The 22,600-nt window shown below is 52.9% G+C and overlaps 1 protein-coding gene across 4 annotated transcripts in view; it reads right to left on the bottom strand.

Moving 5' to 3' along the window:
- Window positions 1-22,600, bottom strand: part of ARHGAP26 (Rho GTPase activating protein 26) — a 100,778-nt gene that overhangs the window by 30,976 nt on the left and 47,202 nt on the right. For all 4 annotated transcript variants that reach the window (NM_205194.3, XM_015294012.4, XM_015294013.4 and 1 more), the window contains exons 13-17: window positions 17,083-17,148; window positions 16,324-16,398; window positions 10,891-10,978; window positions 9,701-9,759; window positions 8,639-8,744 (exon numbers count right to left, since the gene is read on the bottom strand). In NM_205194.3, coding sequence (NP_990525.3) covers window positions 8,639-8,744; window positions 9,701-9,759; window positions 10,891-10,978; window positions 16,324-16,398; window positions 17,083-17,148 — 394 coding nt within the window. The remainder of the gene's footprint in view (window positions 1-8,638; window positions 8,745-9,700; window positions 9,760-10,890; window positions 10,979-16,323; window positions 16,399-17,082; window positions 17,149-22,600) is intronic.

Genomic DNA, 22,600 nt, shown 5'->3' with positions numbered 1-22,600 from the left:
TGACCAAACATAATTTAATACAGAGTAATTGGTAGTCAGGCTTCAGTGCAGGGGAAGCATACAGGAACGGTAAATATTTCTTTTTTGCACAGGCTTGAAATCAGCATCAGGTAACAAACGCGCTGCATCGAGGCATGGCGAGCTGTGGGAAACGCTGTCCCAGCACTCCTTTATTTTACAGATGTTAACAAACACAGTTTGTCCAGCCTGGTTTACACCTCCTACTCACCTGTATGGAAACCCAATTATGGGACCCATTTCACTCCCCACTGACCCACAGAGAAGCCTGTGGTGTGAGAAGCCCCAGGAGCCCCCCACAGCAGTGCCCAGCGTCCCAAAACACAATACAGCCAGCCTAACAAGCCCTATAGGATGGAAAACAACACTGTTACACCACACTGCTATAGGTCAAACCACATTTCACGTCTATCACCACCAGCAAAGCTTCCAGTTAACACGAAAACCCGATCAGAGGGTGAGCAGCCCTACCACTGCTCAGGCTGCTAAGGCAGTTTGCTGCATACTGAACACGGAGATGAATTACAGACAACGAGCACAGCCAGCACAGGCAGTTGGGTGGCAGAAGCACTGCTGCACCCAGCAGCACTGGGGCTGGCTCTGGGGGGGCTCTCAGGGCAGCCAGGGCCCCCTCACCTCCCCCAGTCCCATCCCTGCAATTTGGGTCACACACACCCCCGGACAGAGAGCGGGCAGCTGCTTGAGCACACAATTGGAGGTATTTATGGGATAAAACCTAATGAGTTCTGGGAAATGTTCCTGGGTGCATTCAAGTCATCCCTGCACATTATGGAGCTTAATTGGGCTGCGGCTGATGAGCATGTAGGTGGAAGCGGGGCGAGTGTTCAGCCCAGCACTGCAGGGGGGCAGTGGGGACGGGGCAGGGGAGGGAGCCGGGAGGGGGCAAAGAGAGGCAGTGCTGCTGGGAGAAGGACATGGAGGGCAGCCAGGACTGGGGGCTGCTGTGCAGAGCTGCAGTGGGATGCCCAGCACACAGCCCAGGAGCTCTGCCTGCTTTGGGGCAGCATTTTGAAGGCACTGGGGCATCTTTTTGAAGACAGCACTGAGAACAATGACCATGGATGCATCTCCAAGTTACTCTAAGGAGATTTTTTTTTGCACTCGGCAGCAGCTCTTGCACAGCACGTGTGCAGGGCAGGGCTGGAGCAGGGCATGGCCATGGGTTGTGGTGCAGCCGGGGCAGCTCCAGCTTCTGAACCAGAGAGCACAGACACAGAAAGGACACACCTGCAAACTACACAGCCCTCATTTACCCTGTTGTGCTGATTAAGGCCTGGATATGGCCCCTCTGGGCCGCTCGTGGCCAAGAAGGCTCTACGAGCTGTTGGGATGGGATGCAACCAACGGGTCCAGAAGGAGGACGGATCGCCAGGGAAGCACAAAGCCTCCCGGCACAGACAAGGAGAAATGCTCTACAAACAGTTGACAATCCCTCGGCTGCAACGCCGAGAAGCACGGCAGTGCGCAGCCAGCAGCCTCACGGCTCTCAGGTTTCCCCGCTCCGCGCTGCTCGCTGGGAGCCGTCCTGCTGCAACAAGGCTCCCTTCTTCTCGCGGGTGGATCTGGCCACAGCTGGAGCCTTGGGTTCGCTCCCAGGGCAATAAAAGTGCTCGTATCACGTTGAACAGATGCACGGGCCAAATGCTAACCTCGGTATCGGTAAGGCTCATCAGTGTGAATACCATGCACGCTGCGACTTGCAAGTAAAGCATGCGTGGTGCTGCAGCGCAGGCTTTGCAAAGCAAACCTCCACAGACAGCACCTCTGGCTTTGGGCAAGCTGAGCTGGATGCCAGATTTCAGGGGGAAAGCACTGCAGGAGCAGGGGCACAATGGGTGGGGACAATGGGGGACATCGCGGCCACGCAGTGCCACCGCAGCGCACATCGGGGGAGGAGGGACGGCACTGAGCGCAGCTCCTGGAGCGCCCGCCCCGACCCCAACCTTCTGCTCCTTCCCTCATTCTGTGTGTGAGCACAGCGCTCATTTAGAACTTCAGCCCATTACGCTTAATTACATCTTTCCTCTAATTACAATAACAACAATCACTTCTCCCATTAGGGACAGCCCCACAGCACGGTTTTGGCTGTGCCCGTGCAGCAGTGCCGGTGTCCCCGTGCCCCCATGCCCTGGCACTGCCACCTCCGTGGGTACATGGGCTGGTGTTTGGAGAAGAGCAGAAATCACCAGCGCTTTCACACTGCAACAAGAACATCAGCACAGCCCTCTGTGACAAAGCACCAAGAGAGAACAGATAGGCTTAAAAAAACCCACCAAAAAACCCTCTGCTCACCCTTGATTCAACCTGTTTCTATATGCAGTTTCAGTTTCACCACGATAACCAATTACAAAGAAACCAGATAACTACATGCCACCCCCAATGCCTACCCCACAGAATCCCTCCCGGAGGTGACAACACCTGGTGCCAAGGTGCCAGCACCCACAGCCGCATGCTGCCGGCCCCACTGGCACAAGCCCTGGTCCAATGTAAACCACCCAGCACCAGACCCAGAGAGAGCACTCCTGTGTGCTCTGGGGACACCAGACCCAACCTGCTCAGAGATGGTGCAGCCTCCAATGTGTGCGCCTCAGAGCTTAGAGCAGAGGTCCTTCAGAATGCACGGGACCTGCTGAGCGAAGCAACATGGAAAGAAAGCCACTAGCAAATGCAAACGGCTAATCTCTTGGCAATCTAGATTTAGGAGGTGAAGAGTTCATCTGCAGAAGTAGAACAAAACCCTTTGCTCTCTTACATGTTACGGGAAGCCAAGCACGAGGAACACAGAGAACACCTACAGGATTATTAATTTTTTTCATTCTGCAGAATTTCCCATTAACAATGAAACCAGCGAGGGGCCAACAGAGTGGGAGAGGCAGCTCACACCAGGCACTGCAGCCACCTCTCCAGGTGCAGGAAGGCTCTGGCAGTGGGGATCTCCCTGACCCTGAGCACTGGGCAGAGAACACCCCAGCAGGCAGGAGATGCATTCCCAGCACAAGGCAGCTCTGTGCCCACCTGGCACAGCATTCCACCCCAGTGTCGGGGGGCTGGCCATCATCACACTAGCAGGGAGCCAGGGGATGGCTGTATAGCAACAGCAGAAAAATGGGCTCTGGCCATTTGAACACAGATGCAAGATCTTAGCAGACAACGCCTGCAATTGCTGGAGGGGCTTGCACATCCGCTGACCTTGCTTAAGTGCTTCCTCTTCCTCTGCATGACCCAAACACACAAATGGTTTCTGCAGGAGGCAGGGGAAGCACAGAGGGACACTCCTCCGTGCTTGCAAAGCCCCGTTGTGCTGCACAGCCTGCATCTGCTTGTTTCTGAGCGTGATGCACCCTTTCCCAACAGCCAGCTTTGCACAGCACAAACCCATTCCCATGGTGGCATGTGGGTGGGTGCCGTGCACAGGGAGCCTTGCTCCCCCCCCAGCCCAGCAGCCCCACGCTGCTCAGGTTCGGCTCGCTCCAGGGCTGACCTTAGTGGGAGCCGAGCAGCAAACGAACGCAGACCTCAGCCTTTGGCTCTGCAGCCACATTCCATTCGAGATCTGCAGCTCACAAGCTCATTGCTTGCCGCATTTCCACAGCACGTCAGCTGCCTTCAGTGCCCGCACAACACCTCGGCCAGCACCGAACTGCCGGAGTGTCCCCCCCAGATCTATCTTGTTTAGAAAACGACATCTCTAACAAACTACGTTAAAGCTAATCGCATCTCCGGGAGCCTAACGCAAAAACGAAGAGACCAGGGGAAACTGAGCCATTACGGTCAAAACATGCAGATTTCATTAATGCTTCAGATGCGTGTGAGCCTGGAGGAGCCCAGCGCCAGCAGAGCCCCGCCAGAGGCGCTGCGAGGGGAGCAGGGCCCTCCGCAGCCTTTGTCTTCCCATGCAGCTACAGGTGGTTCCAGTTAGCCGCTGTAATTAGATTAGCCATGCAGCACGGTCGCGCTACGATTTCAGACTAATCTGCTGAGCCATCTCCCCACCGCCGCCCGTCCCCAGCGCTACAAACCCCAGCTCTGCACTGCTGGGGGCACGGCGCCGTGCACAGGAGGCTCCTGCAGCCCCAATCCTGCCCTTTGCAGGCAGCTCGAGTGCAGCTGGGTCGGGTTGGATTGGGATTTCCCCCCCACTCAGGAACAAAATATAAACACACAACCGGCTGTACTTGCTAATAATGTCAAAGCACTACAGTAAAAGGGATTCTTATTGATCTCTGTGGGCTCGGCTCCAGTTAGGAAGAGGACAATTTGAAATAGCTGCTTCAAGCTGTGTTTTCAAAGCCAGGGAAGAGAACACAACCCGTTACCCCACAGCACAAAGGAAGCAGCAGAGCACAGCTCCGCACACAGGACCCGCCAGCTCCAGCCCCAGCCCAGCCGGGACACCTGAGCCCCCCTGGGCTCCACATCCCCCAGCACAGAGGCTCTGCAGCCCCCTGGCATCCAGCGACTGCCTCATCCCCCCCCCCCCCCCCCCCCCCCCGAATGAAATGGCTTTTTTCTGACATTCAGATGGAATTTCCCACGTTTCAGCCTGTGCCCGCTGCTTTGGCTCCTGTACCACTTTCATCAGCTCCTGCCACTCTTGCCAACTATTTTTTTTCGCTGCTACTTTTTTTTTCTTATAATCATAATCAGTCTAAATGTTCTTCCTTCCTTCCTCCGTGCGCTGTTTCACACCAACAGCAGTGGCACAGCTGCCCATGGAGCGGTGGAGTCACCGCCCCCAGAGGCGTCCACGAAGCACGGAGACGTGGCACCTGGGGACATGGTCACTGGGCACAGTGTGCCGGGCTGGGGTTGCCTTGGGGATCCGAGAGCTCTTTTCCAAGCTGTGATTCTATGGCTGGGTACACACAGGCAGTGCATGCACCCACACCCAGCTCTCCCCAGCACGAAAATGGCAGAAAAACAGAAAGTGGGTGGTAGCAAGAAAGCGTGTGAGGTCCATCCCTATTGCACAGACCAGACACGGACCTGCCACCTTCCCTCCACCAAATGCTGCCCGCTGGCACCCAGCGAGCGCCCAGACCCTACGGATCACTGCAACGCTCCGCATCCGCAGCGCTCCCTGTGCAGAAGTGAGCCCTGGCGGGGCTGGCGGAGCGCGGCGCCATTCCCAAAGCGAGGAAGAGGGAGGAACGCTGCTACACTTTCCATGCAAGGTCAAGAGATCTCGCTCGCTGTTTTCTTTTGGCAGCCAAATCAGGCCAAGAACATACAAGAGAAGCGTATCTTAAAGGCCTCAGAGGCTAGTGGAAATTTCCAGAACGTCCTGGACAAGAATGACTTACTGGAAGTAATACATAAATCAAGCAAATGAATAGTTACCAGACAGCAACATAAACAGCTGCCACGGGGATGAAATCAGACCTGCCGTGCCAAGAGGCGTCAGCCGCATCGCTGCTGCACCTTCGGGGGAAGACGGGGAAAACAACTGGAGGGAATGGCAGGAAGCGGCCGCCCCGGTGCTGCGCTGCGTGTCCCAGAGCTGCCAGGCACCGAGCTCCGCAGAGAGGCCACCACGGCCAGCCCGGCTCCGGCCAGCCACGCCAAGCACCGGGCCGCACTGCCGGGCACGAGAGCCCAGCAGATTTTTTCTCCCCCTCCTTTGCCAGCAGCGCTCGGTTGGGCAGAGCCCCATCCTGCTGTTACTGCTGGATCTGCCATGGGAACCGTCGGCGCTGACACGTGGGAAGTGCTCTGGGCGGGAGATGGCAATCAGCGCCACGGCGGTGAAACACGTAAACCAGAAAACACCACCGCAGCAAAAACAGAGGGAGCGAGTCACTGCTGGCCAGGCCACAGCGGGGAACGATCAAAGATAATTAATTTTGCTGAACACACGTACACACATTTCTGCTGCAACCCCAATAATCGCTTTGACCTTTTGCAAGGAGAGGTGTGCGTGCCCTGGGCACAGGCAGCTCTGCCCCACGGGCCGGGCGCCAGCAGCCGTGCGATGCAGCGGGCAGCAGCACAGGACTGTCACCCAGCCCTGCCCACTGCAGCAAGCACCAGCCCAGCTGTCAAAGAAATGCAAAGAATGTGCTCTAAAACCTCCTGCTTCGCACCTACAAAGCACACGAAAGGAGAGCAGAACGATGGGGATGACACTGTAAACTCTGCTAACACGACCAGTAACTTTCTCAACCATCTCCAGCCTCCAGCATGGCCATCCCCGAGCTCACAGCACCCCGTGCTGCGCTAACTCAGCTGACATGGCCAGGGAACAACAGGCTTCACCAGAGCTGCTGCATGCCATCGGTACAATGGCATTTGGAAGCAAAGCACAGATGTTCCTGGAGCATCCTTAGAAGTGTCCTGGGCACAAGGTTGGGTTTTTCAGCACAGATCCTCCTGAGAAAACACCAGAACAAACTGGTCCCCATCTTTCAGGAGCAATAACTCACAGCTGGGTTTATCACAGAGATCTCAGCAGTGTGAGCATGTCCCAAGGAGGAAAATTAAAGGTTTCACCTATTCACGGGTCAAAGATTAACACAACAGTGGCAAGTTTCCCTGGAAATGGTGTCAGCAGAGCAGAGGAGGACAAGTGCAGCGCGGGGCACTGATGCGGGGCGCTGACAGCCCCTGCTCATGTGGTGTCTCAGGGGATGCAGCCCGGACGCTGCCCAGAGGCAGCACAAAGAGGTGTAAAGGCAAAAAGGGCACAACTCCACCACCTCACCAGTGCTTACCTTGCCTCAGTGTTCACTTGTACAATAACTGCCATATGCACGGGCTGTGTGAGCTGGGCTCCCTCACTGCTATCAGCAGTGCCAAACAAGCAGCCTGGTTTCCCTTTTCAGTAAGCAACAGCAAAACACGCAAACAAAACGTGTAGGAGATGTGACACGAGGCGGGACAGACCACAGCTCCGCTATGTGACCAACACGGAGTTCTCTTTTTAGCGTTAGCGATCTCCACAGTAATTCTGTGAGAAATATTTGTTAGCTCATCCGATGAAAATGCAAATCTTGATTATTCATAGGGTACTTAAGAAAAAGAGGAAGGAGATGAGGCAACCCCTCCAAGAGCTGCAGTGGGGCAGCAGGGCCCTGCCTGGCCTGCTCTGACACCACTGCTGGCTGCCCCCCGCACCGGCCCACCCACAGCACCCAAACCCCCGTGGGCTGCAGGACACCCATCCTTCTGCTCTCTGCCTCCCTGCAACCATCTGCTGCAGATGCGAAGCTTCACCCACACTTCAGACCGCCTGCAAGCCACCCGGCCTGGCTGTGTGCTCAGCCGGCTCACCTACACAGACCCCAAACCCAGTGGGATGCCATGGGGCAGGAGGAGCGGGGGCAGGACTGGGTCTGGCACCAGTACCCCTGGAGCAGCACCTGGCTGCGGGGTCTGGGCTGCTCTGCCTGCAGGGACATCCCACTGCCACCCTACACAAAAGCCCTTCCTCCATCACACACACTGGGAGCACCCCAAGCTCAGTGAGGGCGGTCAGCCCCAGAGCCGCTGGAACAGAACAGGCTCTGATCCCTGCAGCTTCCTGCCTTTCTCCAAGATCATTTTTTTCCCATTGAACACTATGAGCTGTTTCTCTTCCTAATATAGCAAGCACCACTACCACTCATTGTTTGTTTGTGTTTTGTTTTAGTTCCTTCCCTACTAAAACAGCTGGAAGCCCATTGTATTACCTGCCTCCCTGACTCCGCATCTCACACTCAAACACCACCAGGTTTTCCTTTAAATGAAAAGCACTTCAGCAGCTATGCGACTCCTTGCACATATTTGGCCGATGGGAGTACCTGGAACTGTCTTTCCCTTGGCTGCAGCCCGTAAATGCAGAAGGTTTTGAAACTGAGATCTAAACCAGCCCTTTGGTTTTTAACAGCCTTGCTGGGGAGAGGCCATGGAACAGATACAAACACATGTCATCAGAAAACATCTGGAGTCGTTTTTAAGCACATTTCAAGTATTGTTTATTATTTTTTCTCTGAAATAGATAACTTTGGGTTTTCCCAGATTTTCTTTTCAAAGGCTCTGCTGAGGAACAGCCCCGGGTCTGTGGGTCCTGCCCAGCCCCTCTGCTCACCCAGCGACCCAGCAGCCTTCGGGCTGGCACAAACACCTTGTGATGCTTTCACTTCCTAAGCACTAATCAAAGGTTTCCACGGCAACCAGCAGGAGCAGGAAGATGGGAAATTACAGGTCAGCTCTGTCATTGAAGGCAAAAAAATCACCCAGCTCCTTTGCCCTTGAAAAGTTTCAAGGTAACCTAGAAGTATTGATGAGTTGAGTTGCTTTAAGGTAGAAAATACGCCCACGAATAGTCTCCTATTGTCGCAAAGAAATATCTGTCAGTCCTTCAATCCCAGGCTCAATCTGAACCCCCGCAAAGCTCTTAACCTGGCTCATCCTGCAGCCAGCACAGCACGCTGCCAAACCACTGCAGGACGGCACTGGGCTGTCCACCTCCTGCTCTCCCATCTCACTCACACACAGGTTTCCACTTGGTTGTCAACCAGATATGACTCAACACCACACACACAAGGAAACTTTTTTTGTCACTGTTAACTTTCAGAGGAAGTGGAAAATGGAGAGAAAAACATATCAGTCATATACGTACTTTGCCAAGTGGTTCATGAGCAAGTGCAGCATCTGCCTGTTTTTCTCCGGGAGCCGATGAACGAGGCTGTGGATCTCTGACACCCTGGATTCCTGATTCTCCAGTTCTGCAGTGGAAATAAAAGATGATTCATCTCTGCATCAGGGGCTTATTATAGAAAAGGGCACACGGGCCCAAACAGTAACCCAGACAGACATGCCAGGGACCCAAGGCTCCCACTCCCTACCTCCAACCCACACCAGGCACACTGTGGGTATTCTCCACAGCAGTTTTTCCTCTTTACCAGCTCCAATCGGTTGTTTGAAAAAGTAAAAAACCAACGGGCTGGAACAGCGGGCTGAGAGCAGATGCCAGCCATACGAGAAGTCAGCTGTGATCAGGAAACGGGCTGGCCGTAACCAGAGCATTCAACAACAGGAAGCACCAGCTCCCATCCAACGTGCTCCCAAGCACAGTGTGTGCTCAGCACAGAGCCTGGGAAGGTGGCAGCCTGCAGTCTCGGGGCTGCGGCTGTGCCCCACAGCCTGAGCAGGAGCCATCCGAGCAGCCCCTGCCTCCACCCCTGCCCAGGAGGCCACTGCCAACGTGACCACCAACGGGAGCCCTCCTCACCCACCGTCCCGCAGCACACAGCTCTGACAGCCGCCTGCTCCCATATAAAGCATGCTCCCATATAAAGCATGCTCCCATATAAAGCATGCTCCCAGGGCAGACAAAGGAAAGGAGCTCAGACGCTGGAACCGCAACTGATAAAATCAGAACAGTGTAGGTGTTGTTTGAACAACAGCCTCCCTCGTTTTGGAGGTTGATGGTCAGAAGAAGAAATACGTGCACCAGCAACTGCTGCCATCAGACAGCTCTCCTCTAAACCTGACTACGTGTTTGCTGTTTATCCAGAAAGTCCCACACAACACCCTGCCCCTTGCATCTCAATTCTTGTTCTGCTCTCCAAGATTTAAGAACAAGGGATCAGTGGGAGAGCAGCAGGGTAGAGGTTATGCTCAGCTGCTTGCAAGTCCTGCTCCTTTTCTGGCCCCATGCTGTAAACATCAACAAACTCACTTGCTGCTTTGATGAAGCTCCTTTGAAACTGGTACATCATGAGCGGCCCCGGAAGCATTCTGGAAGATAAAAAGGTATCACACACAGCACACAGTGACTAACACCATCCACAGAACTGCAGCAATAAAGCTCTGCCATCACCAAATTCAGCTCTGTTCTTTAAGAGCAGAATGAAGCAGCAACAACTCTAATTGATCCCTCTCATCGGAAGGCAGAAGATCCATTGAAGTACCTTCAGTTTATTCTCCCTCCCTTTTTTTGTACCATACTGAATTCATTCTCAATTTTGGCATTCCTTCAGTACCACTGCAAAACAAAGCTTTGTACATCAGTGAGTCTGTGATTTCCGAGTTTAAAAATAAACTAAAAAGAGAAACAAGCCCAGTCATAAAACGGTAACAGCCACTGTTCCCATTACACTTCCCATTCTCCCTCCCACCTCCACATCCCTTCAGTGGGACATCTCAGTGCTGCTGACATTCCTCGCCGCCTTACAAACAGTTCAAGCTCTGGAACAAAGGTTGCCAATCATACAAAATTATGCAGTGTTTTGTGATTTTCTAGGCTGAGATCCACCACGCTAATTATACTCATCGCTCTAATTGGATTTAGCTTCTCTCTTGCTCTCCATGTCTCAAAAAAAACCCCAACCCAACACACAGAAGGCCAACACAAAGCAAAAACCTGCAGACACAACAGGTAGAAGCATGTTGTCGAGAATAACATGCTGACTGCTGCCAAGAAACTAACATTTCTGGATGATAAGGCACATGATAATGGCATCAGCTTTCATACGGAAATTATTACTTACTTAAAGCTTAGCACCCAGTTCTGAGAAGGGACTGTAACAACTGCCTCACAGGAGGGCTGTGCCCACCTTCCCCATGCACTCCTCAGGCAGAAGCCTGCAGTGAAAGGCTCAGAGAAAAGCCTACACCAGGGTAGGGCACGTGAGGAGCCCTTTCATTACATTCATACGATATATGCATTTGTCAGAGAGCTGAGCATATTCCCCCTGTTCGGCTCAAGCAAGCCAGAGGGTCAAGGAAAAAGAGTGAATTCTCTAAGGGCAATTTCTTCTTTGTTTATAAATGCTTTTGTTAAATATCCACAATAGTAGGCAGTAATGCCTGTGATCATCATGGAACTGGTCCTCAAGCTGCACAACAGACCAGCCCTGCTCCCCTCACCTCAGGTACGTTTTCAGGGCACTAGTGATGGTCTTTATCTCCCATTCTGCACAGATCTCCGTTTCTGTTTCGGTGGCAGTCTTTGGATCTAAGAAAGAAGAAAAAAAGCACACAAGTGAACTCAAGTGAAGACAATCCCAGCTCGTACCACTCAGCGCCAGCAGAGCACAGCCAGCTGCATGGACGCTCATCACGTCCCATTCTCATAGCTCTTCCAAACCCCAAAGACCACAAAGCTGTTCCCCAGCAGGCGCTTCTCAGGGAAGCCGACTTCATCACCAGAGATGGGACACGCTCACTTGCATGGGACAAGAAAACAGAGCAGAAAAGAAAAACATCAGTCACGAGCAATGAGTCTGGCAGCCGGACCCAAAGCACGGCACTGAGCAGGGTGCGGGGCACTGCGGTGGTCGATGACAGCAGTGATGGCAGTGCACGGACACGACTCAGAAGAAGACAATCACAGATCCCTGCAGGACTCAGCAGAAGAATCACAGCCCAACAGGGCTGGCGCTCCCTGCCCCACCACTCCGGCCACGTGCAGCACCAGGAGCACACCACTGGCCACGCTTGGTGACCAGGCACCATAGACAAAGTGGGTGACACCGCTCCTGACTCCTTGCTGACGATTAGAAACAGACAGCTTAGAAACCACCAGCACACCGGCATGAACCAGCCTGGCCATGGGAATCTCACACCAGCACTTAAAGGCTCAGAGTACTGAGAGCAAAGAGCACAACCCCACACAGCGGCAGTGAGGGACGTGCTGGGCACTGCCGGGCAGGAGGAGGCAGCAGGACACAAACATGCTCTGACCTCAGCGAAACCATGGCAAACCCCTCCAGGCCTCAGGAGAAACAGCAGTGGGACCCTCTGGCAACACAGGACCACAACGTGCCCGCAGGCTGAGCAGGACGAGCCCCACGGCCGGGCGCTGCTGCCGGGTGCAGCTGCCAACAGCGGGTGCCAAAGGCAGCTCTGCAGTACCTACACCTCACAGACGCGTGACGTGCTTGTGAGTTTTAAAGGAACAGATAAACATGGTGGAATTTTTAAATGAATTAAAATACTGCATCGAATGAGAGTTCGGATTTCCCTCAGTTTAATTCACAAGAAGAGGAACGCCTGCAAAAGTAACCATTGAAGAAATGCACATTCACACCCAGATTACGTGCCCTGCATTAATCACAAGTGAACACCATCCTTCCTCCTCCATGCCAAGGCAGCTTCCCCCTGCACAGCCTTCCTAAGGAGGCAATTCTAACAGACCGAAGATAAGCCCGTCACAAGAAAAAGGCAAACAAAAACCTAAAAACAAACCAAAGAACATCTTTTTAATGGCAAAGCCTACGCTGGAGCTGAGCCAACAGCTCCCAACCAGACGTCTTTTCGAAAGGTCATCCAGGAGTTGTTAAATACGGTTCCTGGCACGGCAGGTGATGGTGCACGGCTGCTCACATGCAGAGACCCGGCGCTGATAAGCAGCTCTCCCCGACCTTCACATTTACCAGCCTGCACACTGCTACGGTGCTGCGTTACAGAGGCAGCATCTGCCTGCCAGGTGAGCGATGGACGCAGCCGGCAGCACACGGGAACTCCTGGCTCAGGGACAAACTTCCATACGGACCGGAGTAAATGTGAGATAGAGCCCACAAAGCAGGCCCAGAGCAGCTTTAACCCCGAAGTTCCCCACTGCTGTCATTACTGCTCGGATGTCTCTCAGTACACAGAAACGCTATGGGGAAAGAGTAAAAAATTAATTTCCCTCGGCCTTTGATTCCAGCAGAGACTGAAGGAAGCATTTTGCTCACGCTGTGACACTGCAGCATCGCTGCCCACTGCTGTCTGGTGGGAGCTCGTTCTGCACGGCTACCAATGCCACACGGGACATTTGTCCTGCTCTCCGTGGGCTGCAGAGCAAAGGAATTCATCGCTTACAGCCTCACATGTGGGTACGTGAAGGAAGAAGAGGAAGTGGCACAACTCCAGACAGATCTAAGGAAGAAAATAGAGCGTGTTGTCCCTTCTCGTCTTTCTTTCTCCTATGGTGTCCTTGCACTCCAGGTGACCATAGAGGGGCTGGGGACAGGACGTGGGCTGGCAGCAGGAGCCCACACTGGGCACACAGCCCCAGCACAGCACAGCACAGCACAGCAGCCCCCTGCCGCCCAGCACTGCTCCTGCCCAAAGCCCATCCTCATGGAATTTCTCCATCTATTTCCTGGGGACAGAGAAAGCTGTTGCCATAAGAAAGACAGCGTCAATTCCACACCAATTTCTGCATGATGAGATGGAGTGCCCGGAGCACAAGCTCACCACCCAGCCTAATTCCCACCCGCCCTTGGGTGGCAGGAGAGACTTCCAGAACAGCCGTAAGACATTGGGTGACAGCAGCCATGACCTGGAGGACGCCGCCCCCACCGCCTCACACCGCACCCCAGGCAGCGGTGACAACAAGCACAGCCCACGCCGGTGAGCCCACGCTCAGCTCAGAGCAGCTACAGCAGATCTGCCTGCTGGCACCAGCGCCCTCGGCAGAAAGCCCTTCCGTCAGTGCTCCAACTGACCAAGCTCTATTGCTGGGATTTGTCCTCATTTTGGCAGTATAGGGAAGGCTGAAGAAAGGCAGCTGATGCTCCCACAGCTGAGCTGCCCCCACAAGCCCCATGGGGCACAAACACTGCCTGCTCCACCCGGAGCTCCTGCAAGGCGCGGGGCTCTGCCCTGACCCCGCAGCACTGCAGCACGGCACAGCAACGGCCTCTGCAAAGCAGGAGGGCCCTCCCGGCAGTGTCGCTTACATCAGCCGCCGCACGCTGAAACTCAATCTTTTTGCCATTTAAACTGCGTGTGAATCACTGACGCTGCCCACATTCATTTCTAAATATAAGGAGTTGCAAGCAAAATCTGGCTTTGCTTTTCATGAGGGTTGGATGCAAACACAAACTTTTGCACCAAGCGGTGCTGCTACCTTCAGGGCACCGAGGAAGGGGGACGGCACAGAACAAGAGAGGCTTTGACAGCTGACACGTTTCAGTTCAACACTTTCCTTGCAGACAGTCCAAATGCCAGCTCCACACAAGGATAGTTCAGCTGCTGGTGATCGAGAGAAAGGTGGGGAGAGCTGGGTCTGCAGAGTCCTGGTGACGGGGGGCCATAACGGGGGGATGCTGCCAACACCCAGCAGGCAGTCCCTGAGCACACACCCACCTCTCCTCGGCCTCCCAGTGCCGACAGCTAATGAAGACGCCACGACAAAGAGAAAACACTGACTGTATGTCACCACGTTATGAGACACGAGGTCAAGAGCTGAGTGGCTTCGGTCACTGAGAAGATAATGGATGCTGGACGGTGTCCAAAACTTTGAATCCCTCCCAGCTCCAAAGAGCTCTTAAAACAAGCAAGTTTTGCCATCTGTCACAGCCTCTGATCAGAACTGATGCAACCATGAGGCCGACGGGATGGAGCTTGGCCATGGGAGAATAGAGCAGGTTCAGTCACCCTGCAGCTCTCGAGATGATACACACTGCTACGGAGGCCACGGGCAGAGGAGCTGGCACGGCAGAGCCGCCATGCTGCACGGCACCCGGGCCTATTTTTATCAGTGAGCAGCAATGCTCTTTAACTGATGCTCTAACGCAACGGTGCCAAATGTGCGCACCATGAGACAGAGCTGGCTTATCTGCGTGGCCAGCAGGACGTACTCACATGCTCCAGGGCCTATGCCAAACTTGTACTAATAAAAGAAAAACAGGCAGTCACCAGCTCTTGTGACTGCAGCGAACTTTCCAAATGCCAGAGCAGAACTGATGCAGCCATGTCCCCTTGCGTCAGGAGAGAGACGGGGGCTGTGATTTAGAGCCTTATCCTTCTGGTTCCTAATAGTCTCTCTGGATTACCAACTTTGAGGAGGTTACTGCTGACGTCGGCTCAGAGAGAACTTCAGTGGGGGAAAAGGAGGAGGAATAGGGATGAAAGGAGGAAAGACATTCAGAGTGGAACGCAACGGACTAAAACTTTTTGCAAGGAGAAATGCATAGAGAAAGTAGCACTGAGGTTTTGTGAAGGAAGGAAACAGAAACTACATTGCAAGGGAAAGACAGTAAGCAAATAAAAAGAGGAAGATGACCATAATCCTCCCTCATTTGTCCAAATAAGTAACAATCACGTTCCTAAAGTCTGGAAATGACAAATTATTAGGTGCTCATTTCTGCATTACTCCACCTAACTCATATGTGGTTTTGCCAAGCCTGAGAACCATCAGACAGGGCTGGAGGGGTGCAGCTGTTGCTCCAGCTCAAGTGGGATTTGCACCAAACGGTTCTTAAATGCTTTTCAGGCGCATCTAAATGGACACACCACCCCAGGGCTGCAGCTGGGGTGCAAATGCCCCCAGCTGGTTCTCAGGAGCAGCTCAGTCACAGTTATAGCCACAGCCCCAGCCCCAGCATCAACTGCAGAAAGGGACACAGGTGGCTCTCCTGGGCAGGAGAAAAGACCAGAGATGAGGAGAGGGAAATGACTCACACTTCTTTTAAAGGCAAGTATAACCACTGGGTCGTGGTCAACACAGAAGTTGAGCTGTGAGTCAGGCTACAAATTCTACAGTGCAGACCCAGAGGTGTAACCCAACCAACGGCTCAGTTGGTCACGGAGTGATGGAAACCCACCACTCTACCCAGGAACCACCCCAGGACAGCCAGCACAGCCCCACAGCCGCCCGGCAGCTCACTGCAGCCACAAGACCTGCCTGACCCCACAGATTTGGTGCCCAGCAGAGGCCAGGACAGAGCCTGCTGCTTCTCTCCTGCCACCGCATCAGTCTGGGGTGAGGAGAGGCTGCTGAGGGCTGCTGGCAGCAGCTCTGTGGCTGCACGCCGGGGCCACGTTGTCAGCACCAGGCTCTGCCACAGCGTGACCTGACAGCTCCTCTGCCCCCGAGCACTCAGAACTGTGGGACCCAATGCCTCAGGCATGAGGAAACGCATGCTTGAAAGCTCTGAGCAAGACTATGTTAAAACAGGCACAGGAAGGTCCAAGGAGAAAGTCAGAGCCACAGGCAGCATGCAGCACACCAGAAAATAATTAAAAAGTATTCTGGGAACACTGAGGGAGCTACGAGATTAAAAACCAAAGCTTTCAGCTCCTTCTTTTAAGGTTTTAGTTTGCATCTGGGAAGGCTGCCAAAATTTGTAGCGCACGTGAGTAGGGCATCAGTGACCACAGCACAAAACCTGTTAGAGCAATGCTCTCCACGAGTCCTACCTCCATAACCTGCCAGTGGTGCCCTGGGACCTCCGGGCCTCTAACAGCTTGTGGTCCTAAGGGCACAGTCACCACGATTAGGTACCCAGACAGGAGTCCCCGTTCTTGGTTTACAAGACTTTGAAGCAGCACGGCCTACTTGCCCTTAACGAAGTATGAGCTACTTACCCATCAATATACTCAACAGCTTTTGAACTCTAGAGTTTACTCCAACAATTCTGTAGAGTCCTTGCTCATTGATCCCTGGAAAAAATAAGGAGTTCATTAGGAGAATGTCAAAAGAGCCACTAACGTTTATTTCATTTCTTTGGGTCCTCCAACAGCAATAATTAAATACTCCCACCGACTACATACAAAATTATAGAAGAGGGTAAAAATTGGTTTTGATTTCAGGACTTTCATGTATTGATTAAAAGTAATGACCCCAATTAGCTCAAGAATCAAAGATCCAAGGCCACCATGCTGCACAGCACTAACGGTGAGGGAGTATAGCTGCACCATGTAGGATCTGCATTCAAGGCATACCAGAAAGGCAATTTAAGAAAAATTCTACTGCGTCAAGTTCTTCAGGCTTAGGTTTGAGCCTTTTCCACGTTCTTCATGGAGAAGGACTGAAATGCACATCTGTTTGTCAGCCATAGGAGAGGAAATGCTGTGTTATTACTGCACGGGGGCACACTCTGGTGCAGCCTGCAGCTCCGTGTTGCACCCCCTGACAGCCCCATCCCTGATCTCGCTGCCAGCCCAGGCCACGTGGCAGTGCCTCAGCACAGTGTGTGTGTGAGCACATCGCAGCAGTTATCTGATGTGGGATTCAGAGGGTTAACAAATCATTTTTGTTCATGAAAAGAGCAGGTAAGCAATCGCTGCGCTATGAACAGATGCAACGCCTTCCCCCGAACCAGACCATCTGGTGAAGTGCTCTACCTCTTGTTTCAACAGCGTGTATGCATTTCTTGATAATGCTGAAGCCAATACTATCCAACTGGGCAGCTGAAAGGGAAGAGAAGAGAGAAGTGATAAACACCCCGCAGAGGGACGGCTTCCCACCGCGCGCCGCTCATCCCGCAGCCATCGCTGGCATTCACAGCAATGCTGCATCCCTGCTCAGACGGGGAGGAAGGAGAAGAAGATAAATGAGGTGCTCGCAGAGGAGAGACACGAGCACAGCGTTGTACCAGTTGTAGTGCGGGGAGCACACAACCCTCACTCATCACTGCAGCCTCCACACTGCTCTGATCCTCACCTCCCACATCTCTGCCCTCAGCAGCTATGGCTGTGCTGAAGATTTACAGCCACAGCTGGTCAAAATGTGAACCCAGGTGAGATAACCCAATGAGGCCTTTGTCTGCAAAGCTGACACTAGGCTGCTTGCAAATAAAAAAGGGGAAATATATCTTTTTGACATGATAAATCCTTGAAAGCTGCACAGAACAGCTGCTTGATCTGAGTGCAGGTAACTCCTACATATCCTTTCCGTGACCACCCAGCTAACCAAGCCCCAGACACCACTGCAGAGGTGGGGCTGCACGGACATCTGGGAGCAACCCAGACATCCAGCACCCCCACCACACTCTCCAGCCAGGAGCTGCACAGTGCTCCCAGGGCCACCTTATGCAAGGACTGCACTGTGCTGCTGACCACTCATCCTGAGAGGGAGAGCCCTGGAGTGAGGAAAGCCACAGCACTATCTTAAAAGCACAGGACGTAATTGACTTCTGCACAGGCATGAGGGACTGTCATGTTGGAAGAGACAACACCATGCCTTGTGTAGAGGCCAACAGGAGCAGAGGAGAGCCCGGGGCTGGCAGTGTCCTCACAGCAAGGCACGTGCAATTTTATTCCTTTCCTTCTCCCCGCTCACATCGTTTATTTAAACACAGATTTGCAGTTGGTTCGTGACAAGCTGCCAGTCCACTGGCTGCCTATGCCTTGCACGGGGCCAGCCCTTGCTAATCAGCCCTTCTGAGCTCCCTGCCGGTATTGTTACTTGCATGATGAATGGCACAAAAACCTGAAACAGTAAAACAGGTCTATTATATTTTTTTGGGCAAGCACAGTGGAGCGCTCAGCCAACACAAGCACATAGGCTGGAGGATGCCTGTGCTGCAGGATGTACAAACATCCCAAAGCTCCAGGGCGCTTTGCTCAGCACCTGGGGGTTCTCAGCACAGCTCCCAGCTGCCCTGCAGGCACAGACACAACAAAGGCAATGCAGCATTGATCAGAGGGACACAGCCTGCAGCATCCCTGGATCACAAAACACAGCACTGGGGTGCCTGAGGAGCAGGAAACCATTGTGTGGAAACACGTCTGTACAGACAGGCCCAGCTCAGCAGGGCTTCCCAGCAATAACTTAGTCCTGATCTTTTGGTATCCCTGCGCAGTGCTGTTCAGCCAACGCAGCTCACCATTTCAGGCTCACGCACTCCAAGGGCCAACCAACCATTCCCACAGTGCAGCAGTTTCCCTCTGCCCCTGGGATGCTTGATGCTGAGCACAAGCACCAGTCCCCTTCCCTGCATGCCCCACCACAGCGCCCAGCAAGGGCTGAGCCCACACCTCACTGCGCTGCTCGGCCATAGCAGAGGGGAGCAACAGGAGCAGTCCTTCCGGATGGAAACGACTGAGCATAATCCTCCCAAGTAGATGAATAAGCTCTTCAACTCGTTGAGCTCTGGATCAGGAAAGGTCGGGGATTTATTTGCAGTAGTTATATCCAGAAATAATATCTGATTAAATATCCAAAGTGCCTTTATTCATCTTTAAATTTAACTTTTAATGAGCATCATAAAAGCTTGATTTTCCTCCCACAGAAGCAGCCTCCCTTTATCTCATTCATTTACCCAATGATTCCGAACTGCACCAGCAGAGATGAAAGTCAGATTTGTATCCACTGCAGCCCTGACCCTTATGCTGGCTCCGCTCACTCGGTAGCTTTGGGCTGTTTGACGATGTCTGCAGGCTGGAAGTGCTGAGAAAGGAAGGAGCTGCAGACCAGCCCGCCTTTATGGGCTGCAAAGCAATGCTGTCCAAGCGTGGTGTAGGAACTGCAGAGCGTGTGGTGTCAGCAGCTTTGGCAGTCCCAGTTCTGCTGTAGTCCCATCCACATCCTCACCCTTCTCCAGGCCCTGGCAGCAGGGCAAGCATAAGCCCTAACAAAAACCCACCAAACCCAAGCATTCAGCCAGTGGATCTCAACAAGAACCATTGCTGGAGGGGACAGGACCCCGCAGCTCCTGTTTAGCCCAATTAAAACCATTGTGGAACTGCCTGCTGCCACCAGCTGCACTCAGGGAACCAGAGAGGGAAGGCAGCAGTGAAGAGCAAACTCTGAGACCCGCCAGGGAATAGCACAACCTATCTGCACTCTTCTCAACAGGCATCCCTAATCCACATCCTCTATATTTAAAATATCCTCTGTATTTAAAGCCTCTCCATCAAAACAGGGAGCAGATCCACAGCCTTCTATTAGCAGGGCTGGTAGCGTTGTACTCTGCCCACACACCCAGCCATGCTGCAGGAGCAAAGCCTACATCCTTCCTCCCGTTATTCCCCTGTCCATAGAGGCTCCTGCTCCCCAGGGGACAGACGTAAAACACAGCTTCCAGCCCAAGATACACATCACAGGCTCTTCATTCCAGAGCAACGTTCCAAAGCAGTACTGAGATGCAGTATTCATACTGTAATCCAGCAGAGAAATATCTAAAATCAGCAAAGGTGATGCATATCATTTGTACTCCCAATGTTGCACACGCACATTTTATCTGACCCTCGTGTAACAGCATATTCCCAGCACTACTGAGCTGGTCTCATCCTGCCCTATTTTTGCCTACCAGATTATTTCTATTTAATCCATTAATTCTTTTACTTCATGCTGATACAGTATTTCAGAGCATCAGTGAAGGGGCACAAAGACAGCCAGCTCTGCTCAGCCACACGTAACCTTGCTGGCTCCAGATGTGTACACATCAGCCAAGGCAATGCAAGACCAAAGCGAGCTCTCCTGCATTCCTCAGTACCTGATTCTGTGCCGTGTAATGAAGTGCCATCACAATGATGACCATTATGAGCTTTTTTCAAACACCACTGTGGGTTTAAAAGCCACAGAGGAGAAAGAAACCGAGAAGTGGAGACCAGAGAAAAACAAGTTTTCAGTCTTAGCTGTCTCAAAGCACCAGAGCTGCCAAGCTGTGGGGAACAAGGAGCACTGGGAAGGGCTGTGCTTCCATCCTGAACGGATGGAGAATGAAGTGGATGTGAAAAAAGGAGGTGAAAGCAGTGAGGAGAGGAAGAGGACAGACCCTTCAGCAGGGTCTGCTGGGATAGGAGAAAGGGAAATGATTTCAAACCAAAAAAGAAGAGATTGAGATTGGACATAAGGAGAACATTTTTTACAATTAGGGCAGTGATGCACCGCCACAGGTTGTCCAGAGAGATGGTGGATGTCCCCTGGAGACATACAAGGTCAGGATGGGCCAGGCTCTGAGCAACTGATTGAGCTATAATGTCTCTGTTCATTGCAGGGGAGTTGGACTAGATGACCTTTAAAGGTCCCTTCCAACTCAAAAGATGCTATGATTATTTCACAGAGCAGAGCAAGTCCCCTTCATTTGTGAAGCAGCGCATCTCTATTCACCCAGCTCTAGCAGTACACTGATACCCACTCAGCCCCCAGCACTCTGCATTGCTTCCTCCCAGCTCCCAAAGAAGATTAAGATAAATCACCCTGCAGGCTGATGGCCATCTGGCCACACAGCAGGATGTAAAATCCAAAAGCTCTGTAAAATTAGATAGTGGCCAAAAAGCAGACCTCACTGTAGTACTCCAAGTCTCAGTCTCTTTCAGACCAGCATAAGAGCAGGAAGCAGAGTTATATAGGTTTTCAGGGTCAGGAATTACATCCGGACTCCATTCAATCATTACAGTCATTTCAAGTCCTTATAGGAAGCTCCAGTAACAAGGGCTCTGTGGCACAGAGCCAGCCCCCAAATCAATCTGAAGTGGGGCTGGTGAGGCCAGCAGCTTGCTGCAGATATGGTTCTAATGAGTGCTAAAGCACAGCCAGGTGTTGGAGCACAGCAGCAGCAGTTTGGTCACACACATGTATGAGATCATTGCCACCGGACTGTGCAGCAGCAGCCCTAACCCTGAGGTCCCAATTCGCTGCAAAGCTGCACTGAGGTCAGGTCTGCAGAGCAGAGACCTGCAGTTCTCATTTTTCAGATGGACAGTCACCACAGACATGACACTGAAAGCCTCCTGGGCTGATTACACCCCAGTACTTGTTTGGAGAAGGTGAGCAAGGAGAAACTTGGCATTCGGTCTTTGTCTGAGCCTCCCCAGCCCTTGCCAAATGCTGAACAGCCTCAGAGCACAGCACGACAGCGGCGTGGGCTGCATTACCACCAGCACTGTAAGCACACGGCTTCCCAGAGCTGCTGGGGGCTGGGAGCCGGCCCAGGGAGGCTACCTGCAGCCAGGACAAAGGGTGAAAATGCTCAAAGCCCACCCACGGCCCGGGTCCCACCCTGGGCAGGAGAACCCCAGGCAGCCCTTTCCCAAGGAAACCCCAGGTAAGCATCCAGGAGCACCTACATGGCAACTGCTGCAAGCCTGGCAGCTGCCATCCGGGATTAGACAGCACAAATGGCCTTGGGAAAGCCATGAACACATCTGACTCGTGCTCTTCCCATCGCTAAAAGCACTGCTCTGCAGGACGACTGCAGCACAGCCACCCGGCCCCACACGGACTGCCGGCTGACAGCACGTAAGACGGGAAGGCCACGGCCTGACAAGCACTTCTTTCAGAAGCAGGGATTGCTTCACTGCTCCTCCTCCCCCCCCGCCCCCATCCCAAACGTTTCCCTGCTTTTGCATCACCCCTCCATAAAGTTTAGAAAATGGTTATTTAACACAGCTCCTCGAGCCAAATCAGCACATACTGTCCTGGCACAGCCAGGGGTTGTGTGCAGGGAACACACAGAGCAGTGACAATTAGTGGCCAGATTAGGACAGAATTGAGCAAGTCCTGTTCTCTGTCCCTAGAAACCATATTTTGATTCTCTGTAAGACAGAAAACACTGATCTGCACTACACAGACCACATGCAGTGAGGGCATTCCCTGTGCTGCCCCATGGGTGTGAAGCCCCGTGATTAACCCCCCGAGCATCACCTGGGCTGCACAGAACCAAAAAGACAGCATGGAAGACCAACCTGGAAGGGAGAAGGCACGTCACAAAGAGCAGAAGTGAAGAAGCGACTGCTTCATGCAAGGGCTGAAAATGGGGGTGAGGAAAATTATCTGCAAATTATACCTATTATTGTGAGAAAAATGCTTCTGCTCGAGACAAAAATGCCCTGACTGAGGCAGCACAAAAACAAATGGTTTACGACCATCATGTGGGTCAGGCTCTTGCACGACCAATGGCTCTGGGGGAAGGAG

The sequence above is a fragment of the Gallus gallus genome, chromosome 13 (genome assembly GCF_016699485.2).
Source record: "Gallus gallus isolate bGalGal1 chromosome 13, bGalGal1.mat.broiler.GRCg7b, whole genome shotgun sequence".
Classification (NCBI taxonomy): domain Eukaryota; kingdom Metazoa; phylum Chordata; class Aves; order Galliformes; family Phasianidae; genus Gallus; species Gallus gallus.
Note: the sequence above shows the minus strand (reverse complement) of the source record. Positions and strands in the feature narration are given on the sequence as shown.